At 31.3% G+C, this 26,301-nt stretch overlaps 1 protein-coding gene across 2 annotated transcripts in view; it reads left to right on the top strand.

The window, feature by feature from the left end:
• Positions 1-1,855: 1,855 nt before the first annotated feature.
• LOC129920989 (tyrosine-protein kinase Drl) overlaps positions 1,856-26,301 on the top strand; it is a 67,109-nt gene continuing 42,663 nt past the window's right edge. The window contains exon 1 of one of the 2 annotated variants that reach the window (XM_056002581.1): positions 1,856-2,912. In XM_056002581.1, the coding sequence (XP_055858556.1) occupies positions 2,801-2,912 (112 nt within the window). In that variant the 5' untranslated portion in view covers positions 1,856-2,800. The remainder of the gene's footprint in view (positions 2,913-26,301) is intronic. The other variant, XM_056002582.1, reaches the window with a different exon arrangement.

The following is a 26,301-nucleotide window of genomic DNA, read 5'->3' as shown; positions in this document are numbered from 1 at the left end:
TGTTTCTAGGAGAAACAAATCTGTAGCTTTACAAGGCAGTTTATCGAATGGTTTATTACAAATAAGATATTTCTAAATAGATAAATAGTATATAAAATTACAAAACATGTAAAAATTTTGTTTAATGTATTTTATTATGGTTTTCTTTACATATTTGACTTTTAAAATATAATGTGCGTTGATATTTTACGTTTTCCTTAATTAAGTTGTTATTGTTCATGTTGGATTTACTAAAAAGTAAAGGATTTTGATATTTCTGTTTTTTTTTTTTTAAATCAGTATTTTAAAATATGAGTAAACATTAATGTAAAAGGACATATTTGGTGTGAATCGATAGGCCATATTACGAGGAATAAGTCTTCCAAATTTGAGCTCAATGCTACAAATAGTTTTAATTTTGCACGAGTTCAAATAAATCTAAAAGGTTGATTTTTTAGAAACTACCCACATTTTTCAAAAATCATTTTTACAAAAATGGTACCCGATAGAATTTTTCTGAAACCAGATTTAGATTCAGGAAAGTCTAATCTTTCATAATATCAAAAAATTATTTTGAAGGAGAAAAAAAAAGTTAAATCTTGCAGACCAGTGTTTTTGATGGAGTTTTAAGAAAAAGAATATAAGAAAATTTAAAATTGGATTTTAAAAACAATGAAAAACATCTTACGGTTTTGAAACAAATAATTTCTTAAATACTAAAGAATTTCTAGAAAAAAAAAAAATTATATCGCTAAAAAATTTCAAACAATACCTTCCTATATAATTTTTATTAAAAAAAAATTGTTAATATAATAATAGACACAAACAAATTAACTTTGATAACTTATAACTAAATAAAAATTAACTAAAACAGTTTTCAAAAAATTGTTATTTTTTAAAACTATGCAATAATTTCATGTTATGGCTACAAAAAAGTTTCTATACAAACATTTTTATTGAAACTAGTTGAATTGCTTATGAGATGATCAGAAATAATTTATAGGAAAAGGTTCAAAAAATTTTTGTATACCTACTCCAATCGAAAAAAATGTATGTAGGTATTTGTAGCTGTGGAGTGCAAATACCTAAGATAATACATTGATTTTTGCATAATGGTACCTTCTTTATACTTAAATAGAATAGAAATTTAAAGTATTTTGATTTTTTCTCACATTTTGCATTGCAAAACAAATCTTAAACTTGTACCTATCAAGAAAAAAGAAAGAGAAAATTGTTACAAAAAACATAAAATTCCATCATTTATTTTACTCCACAGCCACAATTTGAAAAAAAGAATCTGTATTACCTTGAACCATCAAAAAAGCTATATATCAGAACTTAACTATAAAGCTGTCATAAACTGAAAGTGATGTACTTAATACAAAATCCAAACGAACTCGTACCACTTTTTACCTTTTTTTTTCTTTTTTGTAAACAGAAAAATATCAAAATAAATAACAACATATTTTTTTTCTATTTTCCTTCATCCCCCCTCAGGTCATCAACACTATCCAACATAAGGAAATCATTAAAATACACGAAAGACATTTGTCACAACGATTTGCACAAAATGCAAAACCAAAAAATCCCATTGCTCTCACTGACAACAGACGTGCCTTCTTTAAAAAACTTAATAAAAAATCACCAACAGCAAGAGCAGAAACATCAAACATAAAACAGAGTAGAGAAAACAACGACAGCCAGCAAAGCAGAGATGAAAAATTGCAAATATTTCAAAAAATCCCAGCGTGTCCAGTGGTCAGACAGACGGAAGGACTGCGGTTGTCATCCGTGTCAGTGAAGAAGATGAGGTGAAACCAACATACAACTGCCAGATCCATGCGAAAAGACAAATCGAAAAAAATTTAAAAAAAAATAAAAAAAACACAGAAACGAAAACAACAAAAAAAAAACAAGAGAGAGTGAAAAAAAAAATATTCCATCCAGGATACACACAGTTTTACATATGATGTTTGCACGGACAAAATTCACAAACAAGTACCACCGACACCATATCCAGCCATTGCCGGATGGCCTGAGGATATTGCGAAATCAAACGGAACGAACCCCAAATTTAAGTGAGACAGAGGTAGAAACAGAATCAGACTGCTGCACTAGGCAACCGTTCGCTGCATAAGGATACGTACAGCTATAGGACTTGTGTGGGTCAATAAATCGCAAAAGGATATCCACTGCTGATGTGCATATCTGTAACTGTATTCCTCCTGCGCTAACCAGATAGAGAGAGGAAAGTGCAACACAAAATCAAACGAACAACTTTGACAAAGAAATCAAACCGTTCCTAGAGCTTAACCACTACACAACCACCATACTGGCTATCTCTTGTATATTTATACCCGTGCAAAGCTGAGAAATGTAATTCCTGAATTTAGATAGGACACTCACACACACACAGATACAAATTCATCTTCTGTATATTCACCACAAGCCAGGTGGAAGTGAAACTCAAATAGCAGCTATCCTGCATCCTGCCTCCTACCAGCACTCGGCTACGGCTTCGGTACACAAACACAAACGGCAGCGCAGAGAACTAAAGTTTGTACAAACTTTGAATCAGGACAAGCGGAAGGGTAAACAAAGGAAAAGAGCCTTATCGTAAACCGCACACATAAGCTCACACTACCTTACCTACTATCCGGGCATCCGGCGACAACGATACACATAAGGAATAAATTGGCTATAAAGTTCATCGGGCTTCGTTGTAGTCGTCGTCGTACTACTATAGTCTCATCGTCATCGTCGTTGTCGTCGTCATCGTCGATTAACTATACTATCCCCCTGAAAACCATATCCTTGCAACATGACCAAATTCTGGATTTACTTTTGGGGCACCATGGTAACGTGGTATCCATGCTTATCCAATGGATATCTTAACGTGTTCATTAGTCACAAGGAGGTCATGAAACTTATGGGTAAGTTTTGTTTGTTGATGTTGTATTTAATGAATTATTATCGGTGGACCTTTTTGTAGGGGAAAAGTCTTGTGTGTTTGTGCCTTAAGCTAAAGTATTATTTGATATCAAAAGGCTCTTTTGTACTTTTCAGAAGATTCAATGTCAAAAACAAAACAAAATGAAGAATTAAATAAGAAAACTATATTTACCTAATGTTAAAAAATAGTACGCATACACCCCAGTGAACCATTTCGATGTTTTTAGACAAAAATTCAACACTGAACAAAATAGTACGCATACACCCCAGTGTACCATTTCAATGTTTGCTTAGACAAAAATTCAACACTGCAAAAAAAAAGTGGTCGTTTTACGAAAGATAACCTAGTTGTGAGCTTTTGTTAAAAAAAAAAAAATTATCTAAAAATTATTTATTTGTCAATTTTCTTGTAAAAAACATTATAAGATTATAATTTTATTATAGTAAAGTACTTAAGTTAAAGATTAAGAACTTACATATTTATATCTGAATGTTTTGTAGAAAAACGAAATAATTTTTTGAATCTAATCATAATTTACATGAAAAAGCTAAAAAATACATTTATTTTCTTTTCCCATTAAGTCAATTTTTTATATAAAAAGGTTACAAAAAAATTAGACAATTAAAAAGTTTTATATTTCTTCTAAAGAATAAAGCCATATTTAAATTTTAACAATGCCTAAAAGGTATAAAAATAATTTATTGAAAACAATAATTACTTGCTCAATAGGGCAAGTATTGGTTTCGTGTAAAAAAAAAAATTCGAGGTTTTAATCAAAACTAACATTACGATGATGGAGAAGTCCGAAAAAATGGTTTTCGTCATGACGTCCGTCGGTCTGTGCGTCGGTGCGTCGGTGCGTCGTCACAAAAAGCTGTACATGAAGCTGCAGCCTAAACGGGTTGAGGGATTTTCTTTAAATTTGGTACAGATGATTTTTTTGTAATTTCCAAGGTTGGTTTTTTTTTGTTTTTTAATATCTCGCTTTAAACGTATACCTCCCATACAAAGTTTTGGAGTTATTGCAACTTTCTCGAAAACGGCTCTAACGATTTTGATTAAATTTAACATACGTAATGCTGTTTTTAGTTCTAACATAACTGCGTTTTTAGTTTTTCTCAAAAAATGCGGATAGTGAAAATATGACATTAACTCTTTTTTAAATCGCGGATGTCGGCTCTTCCCGTACATCTTAATGGAGTTATTGCAATTTTCTCGTAAATGACTCTAACGATTTCGATTAAATTTTACACAAGTAATGTTATACGTAAATCTAACGTAACTGCATTTTTAGTTTTTCTCAAAAAATACGGATAATGGAAATATCACTTTACATTTTTTTTAATCTTTGATGTCGGCTCTTCCCGTACACCGCACTGTTGTCCAAAATGACTTATCTCGTTGCAAAAATCATAACTTTTGAACGGATTGAGGTAGCGGTACAGTTTTTTTTTTAATTTGAAGGAAATTTCCAGGGCTGTTACACCAATGAATTTCAAGAAAATTGTTTTACAGGGTGTTTAGGAATCATCGGCCGAAAATGTTTTTAAATGTGGATTAGTGATTTCTACAAAATGGCATACCAATTTTAATTTAAACTTTTTTTTAAAAGAAAATCTGTTTTTGGCCGATGATTCCGAAACACCCTGTGAAATAATTTTATTGAAATTCATTGGTATAACAGCCCTAGAAATGTCCTTCAAATAAAAAAAAAAATTGTACCGCTAACTCAATCCGTTCAAAAGTTATGATTTTTGCAACGAGATAAGTCATTTTGGACAACCGTGCACCGTTAATGAGTTATTACAATTTTCTAGACTAAATTTGACATACATAATGCTTTAAGTGATTTTAATATATGTAGCTAATTGCATTTTTTGTTTTTGTCAAAAAAAACACGAGTAACAAAAATATGGCGTAAGAAAAACCAAAAAAAAAAATAATTTCGTATTTTTGTATTTCTTATGAAATTCCTTAAAAAAATCAAATTTTAACTAATTCAAAATTATTTTTTTCTAAATCTTTGACATAAAAGCTACTTTTATCATAAGAGCAAGTACGTGCGGCCCCAGTCGTGCATTTTATTTTTTTATGGAAAAAAGTGAAAAAAATCAAACTTTTTTTTTCTAACACCATTAAATCCATTTTTTATATAAATTTTATACGATCTGAAAGCCTATTGTTTCATATTCATATCAACCATCATGTCTGCACGACATCAGCTGCGTTTCTTTGGGAACATTTATCTACTGCTTAGTACTTGAAACTGCTTTTGCTATATTGAAAAAGTAGTTAAAAACAGCTTTAAGTATTTAGCAGTAGAAAAATATTCCCAAATGAGCGCTAGATTTTTTTCAGTTTTCATTCATTAAATCCATTTTTTTATTCAACAACCTATAATAAATTTTATATCATCTGAAAGATTATTTTTTCACCTTTTATATAAGGCATCAATTGTAATTCTATGATGGCTACAAACAAAAATTAGAATATTTTAAAGCCAATTATGTCGAAATTTCAAACTGAGAATACGGTACTTCTCACACTGATGGGCAACAGAACTCCACAGGTGTTTTGAGGAATTTCTGAAGTTTTTTTAATTTAACATTGTGTAGCTTGTAGTCAATGTACCGCTATGTGTGTAGTGTACATCAAATGGAAGGTAACATTATTAGCATGCTCAATCCAATCTTCAAATCTTTTATGGGCAGCAGATGAAAAGAAAGAACGTTTTGCACCTAGAACTTTATTTAACTTATGTGAATACGAAATTGATTGAAATTTTGCACAAACATAGTCATATCTATCTGCAGTATAAATTCCATTCATTTATCTGTTGAAGAAAAAAAGATAAAAATAAAAAATGGTGAAAAACGGTAAAAAAAAACTTGAGTGAAAAAACTGTTTTTCCCGTTATTCAATCAAAAATCGTTTAAGATATATGTCCTATCATAGATTTGTGATTTTTTTAAGCACTCCAAAATATTGGTAAAAATAAAAAAAATACCCAAAAATACCAATAAAAAAAGTGATGTTTTTCCAAACTTCATATTTCGAAACGTAGAATCTTAAAAAAAATCCGTATCAGACTCCTAATTTTTGTATTATGTTCTGAATGGCGTTTTCCAAATTTTCAAATTTCCCCTACCTATAATCACTACTTTGTCAAAAGTCTACCACAATGTTTAAGTTTTAAAAAACCCTTTATGACTTTGTTTTGAAATTTTCTAGAGTTTTCGTTATAACTTTTTGTTGCCCTTACCATAAATTTACCTACACTGAGGGAAAAAACGCAACGTTAAATGTAAAATGTTCAACGTTGATTTAATGTTGAAAAAATTAACATGACACTTCTTCAAAATAAAATTGAAACAACGTAAGAATTTTTTTTATTTTTGTCGGACTACAGCTTTTGTTGCATTTTATCACTCCAATTTTCAACGATCCCCCCACCGGCTGCCCTTTTTTTCTATTTTTTTTAATAAAGCATCAAGCTTTTTTTTTGAAGTTGAAACAACTTTGATTTAAAAATGTTTTATAGCGGTAAACCACTTTAAACTAACAATGTTCAACTTTGATTTTAAAATTTTCGTCTTCAACGCAAAATCATTCCGAAAAATAGTTGAATCAACGTAGTTTTTCGTTGTTTTTAAGTTGTTTTTTCCCTCAGTGTATCGATTATAAAAAAATTCAACTTTTTACAACGCCGCGTTTAGAAAATAGCCACTTTTTTGCAATTTGGTTTTACCCCTATTTACCCTATTTGAAAATTGAATTTTTCAAAATCCATCATTAGTATTCACCTTTAGGTTATTATCTTTCGAATAAGCTATAGAAGATTTTTGTTTCTCCAATAGTTTATTTTTAATTTATTTTAATTGAAATATATGCCGCACTGCTAAAAATTTCAAGTGGAACGAGAGAAAATGGCGTCACTTTTTTTTAGATGCTGCCATGTTTTATCGATTTATAAGACGTTACGCTGATAATAATAGTACGCATACACCCCAGTGAACCATTTAAAATGTTTGTTCAGACAAAAATTCAACTCTAAAAAAATGATCAACTGTCCAAGTAAATTTAAATGCCGATCGAAATGTCACAAAAAAGTTGAAGAAAAGTCTAAGCTGTTTAAAGATATTTATAATATTACAAAAACTATTAGGTAACCATTGAAAATGTGTACAGTTCACAAACTCACATACTCACGTTGCTCATTTAATTTCCAACATACTTTAACTGCTAATAGAGAGAAAATAAGTTCCTACCTTACAGTAAACTATAGTAATTTAACATGCATCCCGAGGGTGTTTTCAAAACTTTTTCACGTCAGTAGAACTTCTCCATGACAAAGTGTTTTTTGTTCTATATTTTTTGTTGTTTTCTTTAATGAAACACACGTCATACTTCCCTATTATATCGCTTCACAAAAAAGTTGAAAAAAAAAATTACATGAATCTTCCAACAATGTTTTAACAAGTGTAGGTGTCATAGCGACACAAGTGTGATCCTCACTCTGTAACACATATTTTATGAGAAACTTAATCCTCGTGAGCGCGCTAAGTAACTTGCCTAACTTTTCCCCTGATTACACTAATTATCTGCTTAAGAATTTTCTTATTATAATGAAAAGTTTCTTATAAACGAAAATGAGTAAGTAAGTAAGTTCACATATTGGTTAAAATGAGAGTATAGTTAGGCAACTACCATCAGAAATAAAAGTTTTTATTTTTTTCGTTCTTCCATTTTGAAATCAAAATCTTATACAAAGTTAAATCCAACAACATCCACATCTATCTGTTTATTTATTTATACTCAATCTGCACTTTGTATATGTGTGTATAAAGTCATGAATATAGTTTGTTTCCATTCCCATTCTTATTACTGTGATTTAGCTAATTACCAAAACGTGACAAAAGACCAGTGATTGTGTTATAAAAGGACATGAAGAAATTAGGTCAAATGTGTTGGATTTGGCAAAACTACTTATCTGGAAGTAATATAGGAAAAAGCAAGTTGAGCTGAATAAAGTCTATTAAGGAAGTGTATTGGAATGAGAGAAAGAGCAGGAGTGTTTTCTGTGTTTTTGATGAAACTTTGGCTTTTTAATCAAAATCGATTCACATTTTGACTTTTCTGGTTCGCATTTGGAATAAATAATGCTTGTAATGTTATTTAAGTGTTGTAATGACTATAGACGTAACTTGGTTAAGGATTAAGAATTTAAAGAGTAACAAGAAAACCTTCTTTAGATTTGTGACCTTAATTCTCTTTAAATAAATTGATGGAAATGGGTTTCTTCATTTATTTCTATTGCGTACCATTGCTTTGGGTTTAACTGAACAATTACATGTTCTAGACTTATATATTGCATGCTATTACAATTTATTCAAATGGATATCTAAAGAAATTTCATTTCTTATCACTATGGATATAGGAAGGGACACAAATGTCCCAACTCTAAGAATTTGCCATGTATATTGTCTGGGAAATTTAAGGAGATTTACCGAAGACTTGAAACTTTAAACTATTTTCTTTAATTTAAACTTAAAGATAAAAAATGTATATAATGTTTACAAATACCAGCCTAGACCAGCATCTTCATTTTTACGAAAACCATCGTGTAAGCGGAGGGTGGATAAAGTGGCTAGAAAGCTTTGCTAACTTTTATTGAAAGGATAGCTCTTTAGTATGAGAGTAAGAAGAAGAAAAGGCATTTAAGAAGAAATAAAACAAAAGTCGAAAAAAATCTTCACGTACAAAATACCTTTTTTGGAAAAAAAAACGCAATTTTTTAAATGGTTTTTATTGGCAAACAGTAGAATAATTACGGCTCGATAATGGGTGATATGCATAAAAACGTAGTACCTACTTACTTAAAGTAAAAGATGAAAGTAAATACTATAAATTCTAGTAAAAGATAAAATTCATAGTATATACTTAATTTCGTATGCATAAAAAAAAGTACCTGCTAGCAGGCAAATACTTTTAGTATATACTGAATTCATCCAAGTAAATACTAGAATTCACCCAAAAATTATAGTAAATAGGTACTTTTTTTTAGATTATTTGTATTCGTTTGGTGTTTACAAATAAATTGTTTTGGAAGTTATACGGTTTAATCCATTATAAATTTACTGTTTCTAAATTTTAGTTTGTGAACATCTGTTCGTGCTATTTTGTGAGTCAAAAGTAAATCAGCAGCAGAGATGAGTAGCAATACGAAAGATTTGTCAATAAGCCAAATGCACTTAGCTTTTGTGCGAATTTTAAAAGTGCATAATGTAGTTATGAGTAAATCACAGCAACCCTCTATTAAAAAACGTAAGGCGGAGGCTATACAAATATTTATTAATGAATACAAATCTGAAACTGGGGCGACACTAAACGAAGAACCACACGAACCAAAGTAATTTTTGAAGGTTTTTTGAGTGAACTCGAATCTGAAGTCAGAAAAAATTGATTTGCCTCCGTTTTTGAAATATTACCGTTATAAAATGACCAAAAACGTAATTTTGGCCGTTTTTAATGCTATATTTTTATGTGAGGTAATTTATTAAAAACAAATTTCTAACGGTTCTATATTTTTTTTCCAAAAACTGTTTAAATCTTTCCGATATCTTTTTTATTGCCCGAGATTTCTTAAGTTTAAGTTAATTAGTCAAAAACAAACTTTACTTTATTTAAAGTTTAAGGGCGAAATTCATAGTTGTTACTCAAGTTAAGATTTTTCTCAACTTGAGCATTGACTTGAGAAAATATTTTTCTCAATCAAACTCACAATGAAATTTGACTGATTTGATTAAACTGTCATCTAAAATAAATATTTTTTTAATTATTCGCTATCATTTTTTTCCTTTAATGTTATATCGTTAAATCGCGTCAAACACAAAATCAAATCGATACCAATTTTTAAAACAATACATTTTTAGTTGAGAGTTTACGTAAATTAGTCAAATTTCTTTGTGAGTTTGATTGAGAAAAATATTTTCTCAAGTCAATGCTCAAGTTGAAAAAAATCTTAACTTGAGTAACGACTATGAATTCCGCTCTAAGTCACTGATCAACAAGATTTTTGCCACAATAACCAAAATATACTTTTCTGAAGGTTTTTGGTGTGCTGAGGTTGAATCCGAAATCAGGAAAATTCTATTAGCATCCGTTTTTGAAATATATATACTACCGTTATACAAAAAAAAAACATTTTTATAACGGTAATATTTCAAGAACGGAGGCTAATAGAATTTTTCAGGTTTCGGATTCGACCTCAGTACCCAAAAAACCTTCAGAAAAGTATATTTTAGTTATTGTGGCAAAAAAAGAAAATTTTGGTTGACCAGTGCTTACTTTGAGCTAAAGATTTATTTCATCTTAAGATATCGCGGGTAATCAAACAGATATCGGAAATATTTAACGAGGTTTTTAAAGAAGGAAGCTCTTCTTCTTTGTTTGTAATGAATTACCTCTTGTGGCAAAAACCTTGCTGATCAGTATTTTTATTTTACTGGAAATTACTTACCAATAAAGTGTTCACTTAACCAATTCACATTTTCCCTTTCAAAACGATAAAGTTGTTTATAATTTGATTCAAAACCAGGTCTTCGATTTTTATAGACTTTTTGGGTATTTAATACGTACAAATTCTGCCATTTGGAAAAAAAATTAACAACCCTATTTTAATAAATATCAAGACTTAATACTGCTATTCATTATTTCCACTGCTTCATATACGGTGTTAAAATAAAAAAAAGTATATGCTATGAGATTTACAAGTTGATATTTTGTAACCTTGAAAAAATCTAGTAATTCCTAAAGTACAAAAGTACTTACTAGTTTTTATACATACGGAATAAAGTATTTACCGAAAAAGTTCATCCAAAAAAGTAGTTACTATGACTGATAGTAAATACTTAATTTTCAGCATTTACTTGATTTTTATGCATATCAAAAATAGTATATACTTGAAAACTCTCTAGTAAAAGCATTTACTTTTTTTTATGCATATCACCCAATATTTTGAGTCTTTAATAGTTTTGTCTATTGATTCCATGATTTTATTTACTACCAAAACTTTGGCCCTTGTTGAGTATTTCGAAATTTCAGAAATGGTTTTTTTTTCCACTCAGCCCAAGTCAGCGCACGTAATGACATCCATTGAATTTTCATTTATGTCATTCAAGTTGTTTCAAAAAACATTATTCGATATAACAGCAATATTTGTTCTACTTTTCTATAACATTAACGCTTTGAAATTTCAAGTTGCAAACCTTAAATGTTTAGGTTTTTGGAAAAAAGGTTAAGTACCCAAAAAGTAAGGCCGAACCAAGTTCACACCATGATCAAAAATTAATATTTCGCCAAACCACTGCCAAAGCAATCACTGGTTGCATTTTTCCGCCAAACGGCTGTGATTCGGCTGTGTTTTGGCTGTCAAAAAAAAATTTAAATTCAATTTCCATTTTCACTCAGGAGTTCTAAGCGAGATATTAAAAAATAAAAATAGCATATCTTTCAGATTTTTTTTTTTAAATTGTATGTACCAAATTATCGTTAAATCTGGTGCTAAAAATATTATGTTTCGGTTACCCAAAGGTTGACCTTGATGATGCAGAGTTTCCTCTCTATAAGTGTTGCAAACTAGCCAAATTTTCCGTAATAATTTTTCTAAGCCCTCTTCAAAGAGCGGAGGTAGGTGGTGTCAAAGAGAAATACAATTTACGAATACGAACCAATTTCATTTATTTTACTACGATTACCACCAAATTCTAAGACAAACAATAACACTAGTCGGCGAACACAAAAAAGTCTAGCCCAAGAGGTTTGTTATATCTGATTTTAAATGGCTTAAGTGGGGGTTTTTGAGATTTCATAAGAAGTTTGCAAAACTGTGCTGAATTTGACAACCAAAAGCCGCGTTTTGACCTGTTAGTAGTTAAGTATTTCAGAAACGTGAAATTCCAGGGAAATTTTGACTACGGATTTGGAATCAGCACACAAAAATTCATTAGAAAAGTTTGGTTTGGGTCAAGCTCTATTTTTTCTACAGACCAGCATAATCAGAGAGTATGTCAGTCTTGTCAATCGCAAAAATTTAAAATTTAATAAGTCACATGAACATAAGGGTGGGTAAAAATGGAAATGCTTTTTTTGATCTTACACTCCGAAAAATCGATTGCTAGAGACCTCTAGAATATAGTCACCATATGAGTATTTACCTATATTAACTGAAAGGTCCTCCGCTTCGCAATTTTGCATTTTCACATCAATCTTCTACTAAAAAAATCAGATTTTTATAAATCGACTTTTTAGCAAATTTCTTTACATATTCTTGAAGGCAATTAAACGCTCTACAAAAAAGGCCTTGTACACTTTTTTCGTTCGGTCCAAAAATCGAGAAAAGCTTTAAAAATTCGGTTTTTGTTCTAAATTTTGTAACTAATTGAAAAATTTTAATAATCAAACGGGCAACACATATTCTTGTAGGAAACAGATAGCTCCACAAAAAAGATCGTATACTTTTTTCATTAATTTAACCATTTGAAAAATATTCGGAGGTCAAAGTTAAAAAAAAATTATAAAAACATTTTTAACTTTTCCAAATTTTCTAATTCACTGAAAATTCATTATTATCAAATTAGCATATTGTAGGGGCTTAAACATTCCACAAAAAAGTCCTCGGAATTAAATTTAGTGCTTTAACCGTTTAGAAGTTATTTTGTTACACTACTAAAAATGTTCTTCTAACTCTTTGACCAATAAATCAACCATTTTAACTGCCGAGCGAAAACTCCTTCCTATTTTGTCCCGTGAATATCTTATAAAACATTTTATTGCTTAAAATATTGAATATCCTCACCTTAAAACCTTTCTATAGGCACTAGAAAAAACTATGTATGTGAAGATTTATTCAAGAAATTTTTGAAATTATATTTTATTTCAATGATTCTTCCCTCTTTGGTACTTAAAACAAAATTGTGTTTTAAAAATAACAAAATCATCAATGCAATCAACCTTAAAAAAGGTCTTATTTTTATCCTAAGAATATCAAAATTCTATGCTTTAATAGCTTTTACATTTTTTTGAAAATTTTGTTAGATAATACCTACAATTTTGATCAACTCTGTTGGGAATATTTACAAATTCTCAGAAGTGGGATAACAAAGCTTAAAAATTGTATTTTTTATTACCTAAAGAAAATTTAATTTTGACCCAAGAAATGTTTTTTTTTTTTTGCCTCACTTAACCATATAAAACCTTCTCCCTCCCCTTTTAAGAGAAAAATGTCATTTCATTGTGCAAAAAATAAAAAAAATAACATCCGGCTTGTATAAGTTTTGTTTACATTTTGTCATCAAGTGAGGCGCATTCACATTCCCTGGGATCATGAACTAATCCTGACAAAGAAAAACATCCCGATATACAATACTCACACACTCAATATGATGATGATTCTCCCCGCTGAGCTCGTGCCAACTGTAACTTTTTTTTTTTTTCTGTGGAATTTTAAAATCCAATTACCCAACACAGAAAAGCATTCATGCCATAACATCCTTGCCATTTTGTCCTGTTGTGCCTCCCTTACCGCTTCATCGTGACACACAAAACATGTTTTCAATATTTTCCGCTTAAACCAATAATGTTGCCATAACACTTACTCTTCCACTTCTCTGATCATTTGGGATGAAAATCAGGATGAGGACGAAAAAGGAGTCTATACTACATACATACTTTTGTTTGTTGCTCCTTGTTTCATCTCTCAAATCATACCCAAACCCTTACCATCTTTTTTTTTTTGTACATAAGTACCTACTTCAAATACGTATAAGGACATAATATCATGCAAAAGGCGGCGCAGGAAGGGATGCAATATATAGAATTCTAGGAAGAATTCCATAAGAAAAAATCAAAATCTCAGAACGAGACACAAAGTTTCTTGTGTTTTTCTGTTTCTGGTGTAAGACATGAAAGCAAACGGCACATTAGCGTCAGAGAGGTTTGAGTAAACGCGCGCGCCGCACTTCAAGGATGCGGAAGTCTGTGGTCCCGAGTTGCAGGAAATAATTTCCCATTAAAATAGAAGGGAAGTTGTTTTTTTCTCCTGCTCCTATTTTATGGAAAGAACAAACTCTATTTGCAGATTGCGGAAAATCAAACGATTCCCTTTTTCCTCCTTTAAAAAAAAGTAGAAATTTCAGGAATGGGGATTGTCAATAGAAACAGGACCAAGAAAAAGCAATGGAACGTGCCTGTGTACAGTCCTTCAGAGGCAGTTTTCTGAGACGTCACCATCATCGGCGTTTTCAGGATTAAAATTGTGCAATGATTGCAAAGTAATTATTTGCCAATCGGAAGAGGGAACAGATCGATAATGATGAGGAATGTTTGATGTAAGCGGCAGGCGGCCATCACCTAAATGTTGTTTCCTTTTTCTAAGTTTACAACAATCAACGGTAGGCCTTTGAAGTTACCCCCCATCACAACACACTCAAAGGGGATGGAAAACAAATAAAAAAATTGTATCGGAAAAGAATCGTTTTTTGATTTAAAATTCTCAAGAGAGAAATGGAAGGCGAACAGAAAGACAACTCACCCCCAAGGGAAATTATACATAAAAATAGAAAGGTACAAAATAAAATAGAAGCGAAAAAAAGTTGTATATTCTAGCAAAAAAGCAACCCTTCTGCCGGTCTCTTTTTGTTATACTTAACCTCAGGAGGAAAATTTTTTTTTTTGTACCTACAAAAAATTAAATGAAGAAGTAATTATGAAAACATAATTATGAATAATAAATGTTTTTTTTTTTGTGGCACGAAAATGTATATCTCAAAGAGGGAAAAGGTACTTTAACTAACAGGATGAGAAAAAGGAGGCGTCTATATATATAGTGTTGCAATGGTAAACATTTTCTCGGTGAAAAGTGAAAAATGAACAATTTTCTTTTTTTTTTTTTTCTTATTCATTTTTTAAATTTAAAATGAAAAAATTTATATAGCCTTGGTTATTGTTAGACCAAAAAAAACATAATGGCCTGTAAAGAAACACTTTGAGATTATAAAAAGAAGGAATTAAGTGAATCCTTTTTGGAGAGAATACTATAATATAGGATTATGTGAGTTTTAATTGAGTGGTTGTCATTAAAGGGTTATATGAATGAGGTATTAAAAGGCTATTTTTGAACGTTATATTTTAGGTTAATTTTTTTTGAAAGGTCGTTAATTTCAATGAGTTTTTTTTTTTTGTTTTTGAGGAAGATTAAATTAAAAGAATGTTTAATAGCTTATTTAAACGAAATTTAAGATTTAACTTTTTCTCTTGTCTCGAAGGTAAGCACTGTTATATATGTGTTCAATAAGATTAAAATTAAGTTGCAAGGATTGGAAGTAGGTAGGTTGTATAAGTGGTTAAGTTGGAAATTTCCAAGTTCGTAAACCAAAATAAAGAACCGAAAAAATTTCGAAAAAAAAAAATGTTTTTACCTAGGTTTTCATAAGGATTGGGCGGAACATGATGCTTGAGAAATGTTTTCATATTAAGATCTGAAGACTAGAAAGTTTACTTTCAAATCCTTTTTTTATAAATTCCGTCAATTTTTAATAAGGGAAATACAAAAAACTTCGAGTTTTTTTTTTTTTTTGATCCCATAACACGGTGCATCACTCAAAATATACGCGGGCGGAGATCTATCACATTTTGCAGCACTAGTAGCACGATATTTAAAAACTCCCTAACACCCCCAAAATCTGGAGTTAGGGTCAAAAACCGGTTTTTGACTTTCACCAATTGAAAAAAATCTAGCTTCGTCAAATTTTTACCAATTTTCGAATTTCAATCAAGGGGCACGGTAGTGCCCAGCCAAGTTCTCTAGCAACTTTGGCACTACACCCTTATTTACAGGAAACAACTCAGGCCATTTTCGACCCCCCTCTAACTTCCACACCAAAGATGCTAGAAATTTCAAACTCACTACATTTGTTGAGCTCGTAAAAACCAAACTCCTCACAAAATTTCAGCCTCCTACGATGAGTAGTTTCTGAGATATAGGGCTTCAAAAATCGCAAAAACCGTAACTGACTCACTGACTCACTGACTCACTGACAGATCATCAAAATTATGGAGAACTTCCCGATATCGTAGAAACTTGAAATTTTACACGGTGATAGGACTTGTGGTGTATACAAAGGAAAAAATCGAAAATTTGAGATTTTCAATTCAGGGGGCGTGGCATCCGCCCATTTCTGCTGAATTTTCATCATATGTTATAGAGCACTTCTGATTATCGTAGAATCTTGAAATTTGGTAGAATAGTAGAGCTGGTAGTTAATACAAAGGAAAAAATTTAAAACTTGAGAATTACAGCCAGGGGGCGTGGCAACCGCCCATTTCCGCTGAATTTTCATAAATTATTATAGAGCACTTCTGATTGTCGTAGAATCTTGAAATTTGGTAGAATGGTAGAGCTGGTAGTTTATACAAAGGAAAAAATTTTAAATTTGAGAATTTCAGCCAGGGGGCGTGGCAACCGCCCATTTCCGCTGAATTTTCATAAATTATTATAGAGCACTTCTGATAGTCGTAGAATCTTGAAACTTGGTAGAATGGTAGAGCTGGTAGTTTATACAAGAGAAAAAATTTAAAATTTGAGAATTTCAGCCAGGGGGCGTGGCAACCGCCCATTTCCCCTGAATTTTCATAAATTATTATAGAGCACTTCTGATTGTCGTAGAATCTTGAAATTTGGTAGAATGGTAGAGCTGGTAGTTTATACAAAGGAAAAAATTTTAAATTTGAGAATTTCAGCCAGGGGGCGTGGCAACCGCCCATTTCCGCTGAATTTTCATAAATTATTATAGAGCACTTCTGATAGTCGTAGAATCTTGAAACTTGGTAGAATGGTAGAGCTGGTAGTTTATACAAGAGAAAAAATTTAAAATTTGAGAATTTCAGCCAGGGGGCGTGGCATCCGCCCATTTCCGCTGAATTTTCACCAAATATTATAGAGCACTTCTGATAGTCGTAGAATCTTGAAACTTTGTAGAATGGTAGAGCTGGTAGTTTATACAAAGGAAAAAATTTAAAATTTGAGAATTTCAGCCAGGGGGCGTGGCAACCGCCCATTTCCGCTGAATTTTCATAAATTATTATAGAGCACTTCTGATTGTCGTAGAATCTTGAAATTTGGTAGAATAGTAGAGCTGGCAGTTTATACAAAGGAAAAAATTTTAAATTTGAGAATTTCAGCCAGGGGGCGTGGCAACCGGCATTCCCGCTGAATTTTCATCAAATATTATAGAGCACTTCTGATTGTCGTAGAATCTTGAAATTTGGTAGAATGTTGGAGCTGGTAGTTTACACAAAGGAAAAAATTTAAAGTTTGAGAATTTCAGGCAGGGGGCGTGGCAACCAACCCATTTTCACTGAATTTTCATCAAATATAGAGATTTTATATTCTACAGCCATACCTTGCAAAAAGTAGTGAAATCACAACAAAAACATTACTGTTAAAAAAAGAGCCAAGTTCTCCTATGTTGAAATTATGCTGGCACAAAAAGTACTGAGATGTAAAAGTGTACCAAGTTCTAAAGTTTGGGTTCAAATTCGTATCAATAAAATTTTGATTGTTTACTTGGCAATTTTTGAAATAACTTTAAAAATCGATAATTAAGAAAAATTGTCAAGAGAACAATCAAAATTTTATTGATACGAATTTGAACCCAAACTTTAGAACTTGGTACACTTTTACATCTCAGTACTTTTTGTGCCAGCATAATTTCAACATAGGAGAACTTGGCTCTTTTTTTAACAGTAATGTTTTTGTTGTGATATACCTTTTCAACAATGTATAAAACATGTAACTCGGTTTAACCACCTAGAATTTATAAGCTTTTTCTTTGGGAGGGGGGTCTATCCCTCCCCGTTTAGGTGGGAGGTGCAGTTTTCTAAAAAAAATAAATTGCTCGACTGGGGTCGCACGTACTTGCTCTTATGGTAAAAGTTACTCTAATGTTAAATTTTTCAATTGAACAAATTTAATATTTTCACTGAATTTCGTTAGTGGTGAAAAAAATAAAATCTATTTTTATAAATAATTAAATACCGTTTTAAATGCTCTTTTAAAAAGGAATTTTTAGAAAAAAAATTTCGAAAATCGTTGGAGCCGTTTTTTAAAAAATTAATTTTTTATATATTAAAATTTCCTAACATTTTTCAAAAAAAAATTGATATGCAATTTTGAATAAATAATTAATTTACACATAAAAACGAAATTTCAAAATTTTTCACCAACCCGTTTTCAAAAAATTGATTTTTCAAAAAAAAATTTTGAAATATTTTTTAAAAATCCAAAAATGTGTTTTTTGAAAAATTAAAAATTTTTTTAAATAATGATTGTTTAAACGTTTCTGTATTAAAAATTTGGTCGAAATCTGTTTTGTCGTTTATGAGAAATTCATAAATCCAAAAAACCGTTCTATGACAGGTACCGTTAATAACGGTACAAAAAATATTTTTTGTATTATCAAAGGCGGCTCTTATCAATAACAGTAAGCATAAAAAGAGAGCAGACAGAGAGCAGACAGAGCCGTTTTTGAAATAAATCAACTTTTCTGTGTCCGTTATATGACAGGTACCGTTAGTTTTGGTCCTAAAAAAAAAAATTCAATTTCTCCTCTAGGGAATCACCCAAAACTGTTAACTACCAAGTTTGAAGAAAATCGCTTCAGTAGTTTAGGCTGTAGCTCGAGGTTCTTACAGACAGACAGACAGACAGACAGACAGACAGACAGACAGACAGAATTGCCGGACCCACTTTTTTGGCATTCTCCATCATCGTAATGTCATGTAAAATTGTTATCTCGAGTTCGATTTTTTTTACGAATCCTAAACTTGCCCTATAGTACCTATATCGCAAGTAAAAATATGAAAAAACAACGGAAACACTAACAGTAATAAATGATACCATTTCCGAAAGGCAAAATTGTACATTTAATTCTAATTTTTAAATCACTATATTATAACCAATAGTTTTTGAAATAATCAATTTCAAAGTTAAAAATAGTCGAACAAGTTTTTTAAAAACTCATTTTATATAATTTTTTTCCAGAATGTGAATTTTAATAAAAAAAAATTACTCACATAGAAAACTGCCTCAATTAATTCGTTAGCGAACAGTGAAAACTATATGATTCTATGTCTTCTAGTTTTTGAGAAAATTGAAAAATAAAAACAAAAATTTTTTTGAAAAAAGAAAAATCTGATAAAAATTTTTTTTTTTTGATTTTCATACAAAATACCTCGTTTGATTTGGAAATAAATATTATTTTAGAATATATTTTTAAATTTTTTTAATGTTGTTGTGAAAATATGTATACTTTAAATAATTTGATTTCGAAGTTGGTTAAAAGACGAAAAAAATGGAAATTTGAACTTTGACAGCTAATAAATTTTAGGTGGTTTAACTGAGTTACATGTTTTATACATTGTTGAAAAGGTATATTTATCTTCTATCAGAAACTTTAAAAAAATCGAAAATTGGTAAAATTTTGATTTGTATACCTAACCTCAAAGTAATATTGCATTTTAACAGAAAATCTAAAAGCAGCAATCTATTTTTAATCAAAGTCGCGAAATCACTAGCTTCCATCCAATTTAAAAATACTATGAAAACCTTAAGATTTGTTCATGACTTATACCTACTTTATAAATGTCAAAACATTCTTCACCCACGTCCAACCAAACCATAATTTAAATTACAAGAATCTTACAGAGCTTTCTTAACCTATTTAACCTTTTTACACGCCCACATCTTAATTATACATGCAATTCCTTTCGTTAGGATTTTCGTTTCAGAATCCACTAAATCAATTAATCACAGCGATGTTCTTCACCTACACATTTTTCTTGTCGCACAAAAACATAATTCACTTCCATCCACTACACAGTTTCTTGAATGAACCAACAAATGAAAATAAAAAAATAAATAGAAAAAAAAAAAAAAAAAAAACTATAAATTGAGGGGTTCGAAGAAAAAGTCAGAACAAATTAATATGTCATCCTTTCTCAGCAGGAGGACCAACTTATTGAACCATCCGTCCCCACCCAGCAGGGGTATAATCGAAAAAACATTGCATAGTTCCGGGATCAAAACAGTGAGAGACCCGGTGGTGATGGTGCTGCTGCAGGTTGGTAGCGATCAACGAAGAGTTACGGGTTAAACTCTACATGGGGGCCTTACACATTTTATAAACATTGTTTGTGAGTGAGAAGGACAGAAAGAAAGAGAGAGAGGGTGAACGGGGGGTGGAATGAATACTTAAAATTCGCTTAAGTCACAAAGTATAAAAGAGTAGAGTCACGGAAAATCCATTAAACGATTTCCAAAGTACCTTCCTAATGGAACGAACCACCACTCTGACAACCAACCAAGTAAAGGCAACGCAACGCAATGAAAGTGGACGGGGGTTTCAGTTCGGTTTCGGCTTTTGGATTGAAGCAGCTTCATAGAGCGAGATGAAGGAGGTTAGGTTCTATCCACTTTACTCATAGTCATTGAATGAAAAATAGAAAAGAGTGTAGGTAACTCTACGTTATGCGTTCACATAGCTGGCAAGCTACAGCGGCGAGGAACGTTCAAAAACTTTTAGCCTTAATTTTGAGGATAATAGGATGCCACAAAAAAGCTTTTTCTTAAGTTTTTTTTTTTTCGTTTTTTATTCTTTTCTGATGTGAACTTAACAATGCACTACTCAACCTAACTCAGGCTTGATGGGATTCACTATGAGAATAGAAAAAGCAAAAGAAGACAAAAAATCCAAGAAGAAGTAAAAAAAGAAAAACCTTTATCCAAGTATATAATCAAATAAAGTTGAAACGAAGGGAAAAAGGCAAAAAAAAAAAACAAGGTCCTTTAAAATAGCATCAACTTTTGGCTAACGAATACGAGTATCTTTTGCTCATCGTAGTACTCTATATACCTACACCCAGAGAAAAAACGCATAGTAATTTTTAATACGGTCTACATTGAATCAATGGTGAAAAATATATTCATTATTTTTCTAAAAATCGTCCTATGCTTAAGTTAAAGTTTGTCACATCAATTTTTATAAGTGAGATGGCACAGTGGTAAAGCACAAGCTTGTCAACCCAGGTATAGCAGGTTCGATCCCCAGCGGATGCCAGTTTTACTTTTTTTTTATTTTTTTAATGTGTCAACAACTTAGATTTAAAGTGTGCTACTTTGATTCAATCATTTTCCACTTTAGGCTAAAAATGTAGTGATTTTCAATTGATTCAAAGTGGTTTCCATTGATTTTACGTTGTTTTTTGGCTCAGTGTACTCACTATACGGTAAGAGTTTGATACATCGCATTTTGGTCCAAACAGATTGTGTCTTAACCTCCTCTCTTCAGTGTGAGAGAAGGGAGTTCTACTATGGGTAAAATAAAAAAAGAGTGTGTGTACACATGTACACGCGATTGAAGTTATACTTCTCATTCAGTATATGTAAATGAATTTCATTTGATATTTTTAATTTCTATTAGGTATGAAGTAATTAATCCACACTTAGTTTTTTTACATTTTTATCAAGTGAACAATAAATTAATTCTTTCATCCTCCTTGCGTCCATGTAGTTTTCAATTTATTCTGTGAAATTTACTCATGTTGTGCGGTTCAGAACGTACGGTATATGGTTAACGAAAGTAAATGAATTGCGCATAAAATGTGCGATATGGTAATTTTATGAGAATTGTGTGTGCTTCAGCACTAGTAGTAGCAATATGGAACTTGCAGGGTTGCTACAAAGCAACCCTGCTGAGCTCAGCTAAAATTTTGAGCTATGTACCATAGCTCAGCTCATTTGAGCTGAGCTGAAAGTGAGCTGAGCTGATGGTTGAGCTGAGCTGTTGGGTGAGCTGAGCTGTCGGTGAGCTGAGCTGTTGGGTGAGCTAAAGTAAAGTGAGCTGAGCTGAGCTGTGATGGGTCTGAGGATACATAGATTTTTATTTGGAAAGTATAATGAAATATGAAGATATTTTAAACTTTTATAAAACACCATAGCTTAAGATGTTTGGTTCTAGTGTTATTAATGGAATTATTTTAACACATGGATATTTTTATAAATAAAACAGATAATTTTTCGTGATCTTTTTTCTTGGTTTTTTTAAATAGTAAATATATTTCTATTTTTTTAGTAAAATATTTCTTTTTTTATCATAAAAAAAAATTCCGGTACAATCCGGTTTTTCGACTTTTTTCAAAATTCCGAGAAAATCGCGTTTGAAAGTTGGGGTAAATTTTTTTTCGAAAAATCCCCGAATCTTTGAACGCTCCTGGAAGCTAAACCGCTTGAGAGCAATTTTTGGGAGTGATGCCAAATGATAGCTTGTGTCATGGGCCTACGCTTTGCACATTATCAGATTTTTAAAAAATCGCCTTCCATGTTAAACCGCCACATCAAGCCTATTTTTTCAGAATCGTGCCTATTTTTTTTTTTACTTTTAAGTTCTCCCGGTTTGAGAACGCGTGGACCTACAGGGATGGGAGTTGTACCCAAATGTAGGTTAGAGTCCCCGCTACCTTTTGGCATCAAATTTTTTTTCATTTTCTTCAAATTCCGAGATATAGGCGTTGGAAGTTGGGGGCGCTCAAATGAGCTGAGCTATGGTGTCTATCGCAAAAGTGAGCTAGCTCAAATTTGAGCTGAGCTGTGAGCTGAGCTGAAATGTGAGCTTTTTGCAACCCTGGCAACTTGCCACATGGAAATTACCACATGCAACTTGTCACATGCAACTTCCCACATGCAACTTGCTACACGCAACTTGCCACATGCAGCTTGCCACATGCAACTTGCCACACGCAACTTGCCACATACAACTTGCCACATGCAACTTGCCACATGCAACTTGCCACATGAAACATGTAACTTGCAACTGGTTGTGTGTTTTATGTTTGCCGTACTGCGGCGTACTGCATTTTTAAATACTAAAGTACTGCCTACTCTAAAGGTAAAACGACAGCCCTGCTACCCAGGGTGATCGCGTCATAATCCCTTTGACATTCTTGTCAAAAAGTAAATTTTTATACTCACCCTCCCATAAGAAGTATAACTTCAAAAATCAATTGTGTCTTGCACCATCATCGTCATGGTATATATACGTCAGAACAAATAAGCAGAAGAAGCCTTTATGATTGAAACAGTCAGTTACAAGAGTTTGCCTGCACTTTTGGTAGGGTTTAAGATTTTGTGCGGGTAAAGATGTATATATTTTTAAGGGAGTTTAAGAGGTTAAAATTAAGGTTGATCATAGGTGAAGTTTTAAACACACATAAAGGGCTGTCTTTTAAAGGATTTATGCATCGAAGTTCTAGATTACCTATAAGGATGAAATTAAAAAGGAGTTTACTTTTAAATTAAATTTTCTATTATTTTTTTTAGTCTTAAGGATCTTAAAGGTTTTTAAGATACGCAACAGCTTTTTCGAACTTTTTCTGAATATTAATGCCTTATTAAATGTTTATTTTATATTGGAATCAAAATTTTATATGAAAGACTCTATCTTAACTCTCTGTCTGCACACGGGTGCGAATTTGGCATTTTTATATGATTTTCAAAATTAACGATTTTTCAAAAAAAAGTATTCGCAAAACAGTCTCATTATAATGGTGAAAATATATTTTTTAGGAATTTTGAATACAATATTCGATTTCTTCGGAAAATTCTACGTCAATTTTATATGTATATTCACTATAAAATATTGAAACGTAAAAAAGTTATAGATATGAAAAGGTAAAAACCTAATTCCCACCTGTGTGCCTTTCACGTCACAAAAAAAGGGGTGTGTCTACAGAGGATTAATAACCATATTTTTTGTAACAGAAGCGAAATTTAATTTTTTTTTAAAGTTTTCAGTTTTAAATTCAGCTTCAAAATTGGGTTATCAGCTCAAGGTTTCGAGATATTAAAATTTTAAAGTACCTACAGAAAATTCGTTTTTTTTTTTTACTGGTTATTTTATCGAGACCTAACGCTTGATGATTCTCACGCTGACATATATCGACTTTTTTGACGTGATAACGTCTTATAAATCGATAAACCATGGCAGCCACCACAAAAAAGTGACGCCATTTTCTAACGTTACACTCTCGCACTTTCGCAGTGCGGCAAAAAATTTCAATTCAAAATTAAAAATAAACTATTAGAGATACAAAAATCTTCTATAGCTTATTTGAAAGATAATAACTTAAAGCTTAATCTAAATGAAGGATTTTTAAAAATTCCATCATTTAATAGGGTAAACAGGGGTAAAACGGGAAGATGAAATTTGGGCTAAAATCTAAACGCGCAGTCGTAGAGAATTAATTTTTGTTGCTATAGATAGATGAGACTAATTTAAGAATAACTGCATTTAACAAAAAATTCCAAAAAATTTTGAAACTATGCTATAACGTTTTATTTGAATGTTGTACACGTGTTGAGGCTATGACAAAATGATGATTTTGGGTAAAGGAAATTTTTTTTTTGACAATTCTAAAGATGCCAGGTGAAAGATGAGGGAAAAAAAATTTGGTGTCTGATACGGATATTTTGTTTCGAAATATGAATTTTTGAAAAACTTGTTTTTTAGGGGTATTTTTGGGTAATTTTTGATTTTTAGCTTTTTTTGGAGCGTTCAAAAAATCTCAAACTTATAGGACATGTTGGTTTTGGCCTTATGCATTCATGTGCAAAAACTTGAAAACGTTTAGTGAGTTTTGATTGAATAACGGAAGAAACAAGTTTTAAAAAAACACGTTTTTTGACCGTTTGTAACCGATTTTCATCGTTTTTTATTTGTATCTCTTTTTCTTTAATAGATACAGGAATAAAGTATATAGAGTAATGATAGGCCATGACTACGACTATATGTGTGCGTTTCAATCATTTTCGTAAACACAATTTTGAGATAAAGGTAAAAAAAACCTCAAAACACCCGTGGAGATCTGTTGATCATGAACAGCCACCAGTGTAGGAAGTACAGTAATCTCAGTCTGGAAATTCGACATGGTCTACTTTAAAAAACTTCTCTTGTAGGCATCTTTGAAATAAGATTGATACGTCATATAAAAGGTGAAATAATAAGCTTTCACATGGTATATATTTTTTATAGGTTGTCAAACAAAAAAATTGATTCCATAGAATGAGAACATAAAAATAAATGTTTTTTTTGTTTTTTTTTTAATGAAATTTGATCGAGTTCAAAAAATTCTAGCTCTTTTTGTAGATGTCTCATAGACCTGATCTATACAGGGTGTCCCAAAAGTAATGGATCAAACGAAATATGCTGATTGAGGAACTTAAGGGCTCTCAGAATTTGGTAACTTGTTCATCCCAAGTCGTTACGGTTTTCGATTTAATGCAATTCTTGTGAAATTTCGAAAAATCCCTACTTGGCAACAGTATTTTGCTTCCTGCGCCCATTATTGATTTTTGTTTTTTTAAATTCTTTTACGAAAACATTGCCAAATAATTAGGAACAATTAATTAATCAAAATATTTTTTATTCCATACGCCATTTCGCTGCAAATTAACTAACAGTTTCAAGTTTTATAAAAAATCTATTTCTAACTTTTATTTGAGAGCAACACCGCAAACAAAATTGTACGGTGTGAGAATGGTTTATTATTTTAAAAAGTTGCCCTGTTATTGTGGTTTTCAAAAAAGTATAAAAGATTCCAAAGTTGCAGTTAGATCGCAAAATATTACAATTTTAATTCAACAAAACAGGGTTTTTCAGAGCAAAAATACGAACAAAAATAGAGGCTTTTGTTCAAAGAAAAATAAACTAATAACAGTTCGAGAAAATGTGTTTATTTTTGGTTGTTTTTTGCTCTGAAAAACCCTGTTTTGTTGAATTAAAATTGTAATATTTTGCGATCTAACTGCAACTTTGGAATCTTTTATACTTTTTTGAAAACCACAATAACAGGGCAACTTTTTAAAATAATAAACCATTCTCACACCGTACAATTTTTTTTTGCGGTGTTGCTCTCAAATAAAAGTTAAAAATTGATTTTTTATAAAACTTGAAACTGTTAGTTAATTTGCAGCGAAATGGCGTATGGAATAAAAAATAATTTGATTAATTAATTGTTCCTAATTATTTAGCAATGTTTTCGTAAAAGAATTTTAAAAAACAAAAGTCAATAATGGGCGCAGGAAGAAAAATACTGTTGCCAAGTAGGGATTTATCGAAATTTCACAAGAATTGCATTAAATAGAAAACCGTAAGGATTTGGAATGAACAAGTTACCAAATTCTGAGAGCTCTTAAGTTCCTCAATCAGCATATTTCGTTTGATCCATTACTTTTGGGACACCCTGTATATAAATATTTT

Source organism: Episyrphus balteatus, chromosome 1 (assembly GCF_945859705.1).
Source record: "Episyrphus balteatus chromosome 1, idEpiBalt1.1, whole genome shotgun sequence".
NCBI classification, from domain to species: domain Eukaryota; kingdom Metazoa; phylum Arthropoda; class Insecta; order Diptera; family Syrphidae; genus Episyrphus; species Episyrphus balteatus.
Note: the sequence above shows the minus strand (reverse complement) of the source record. Positions and strands in the feature narration are given on the sequence as shown.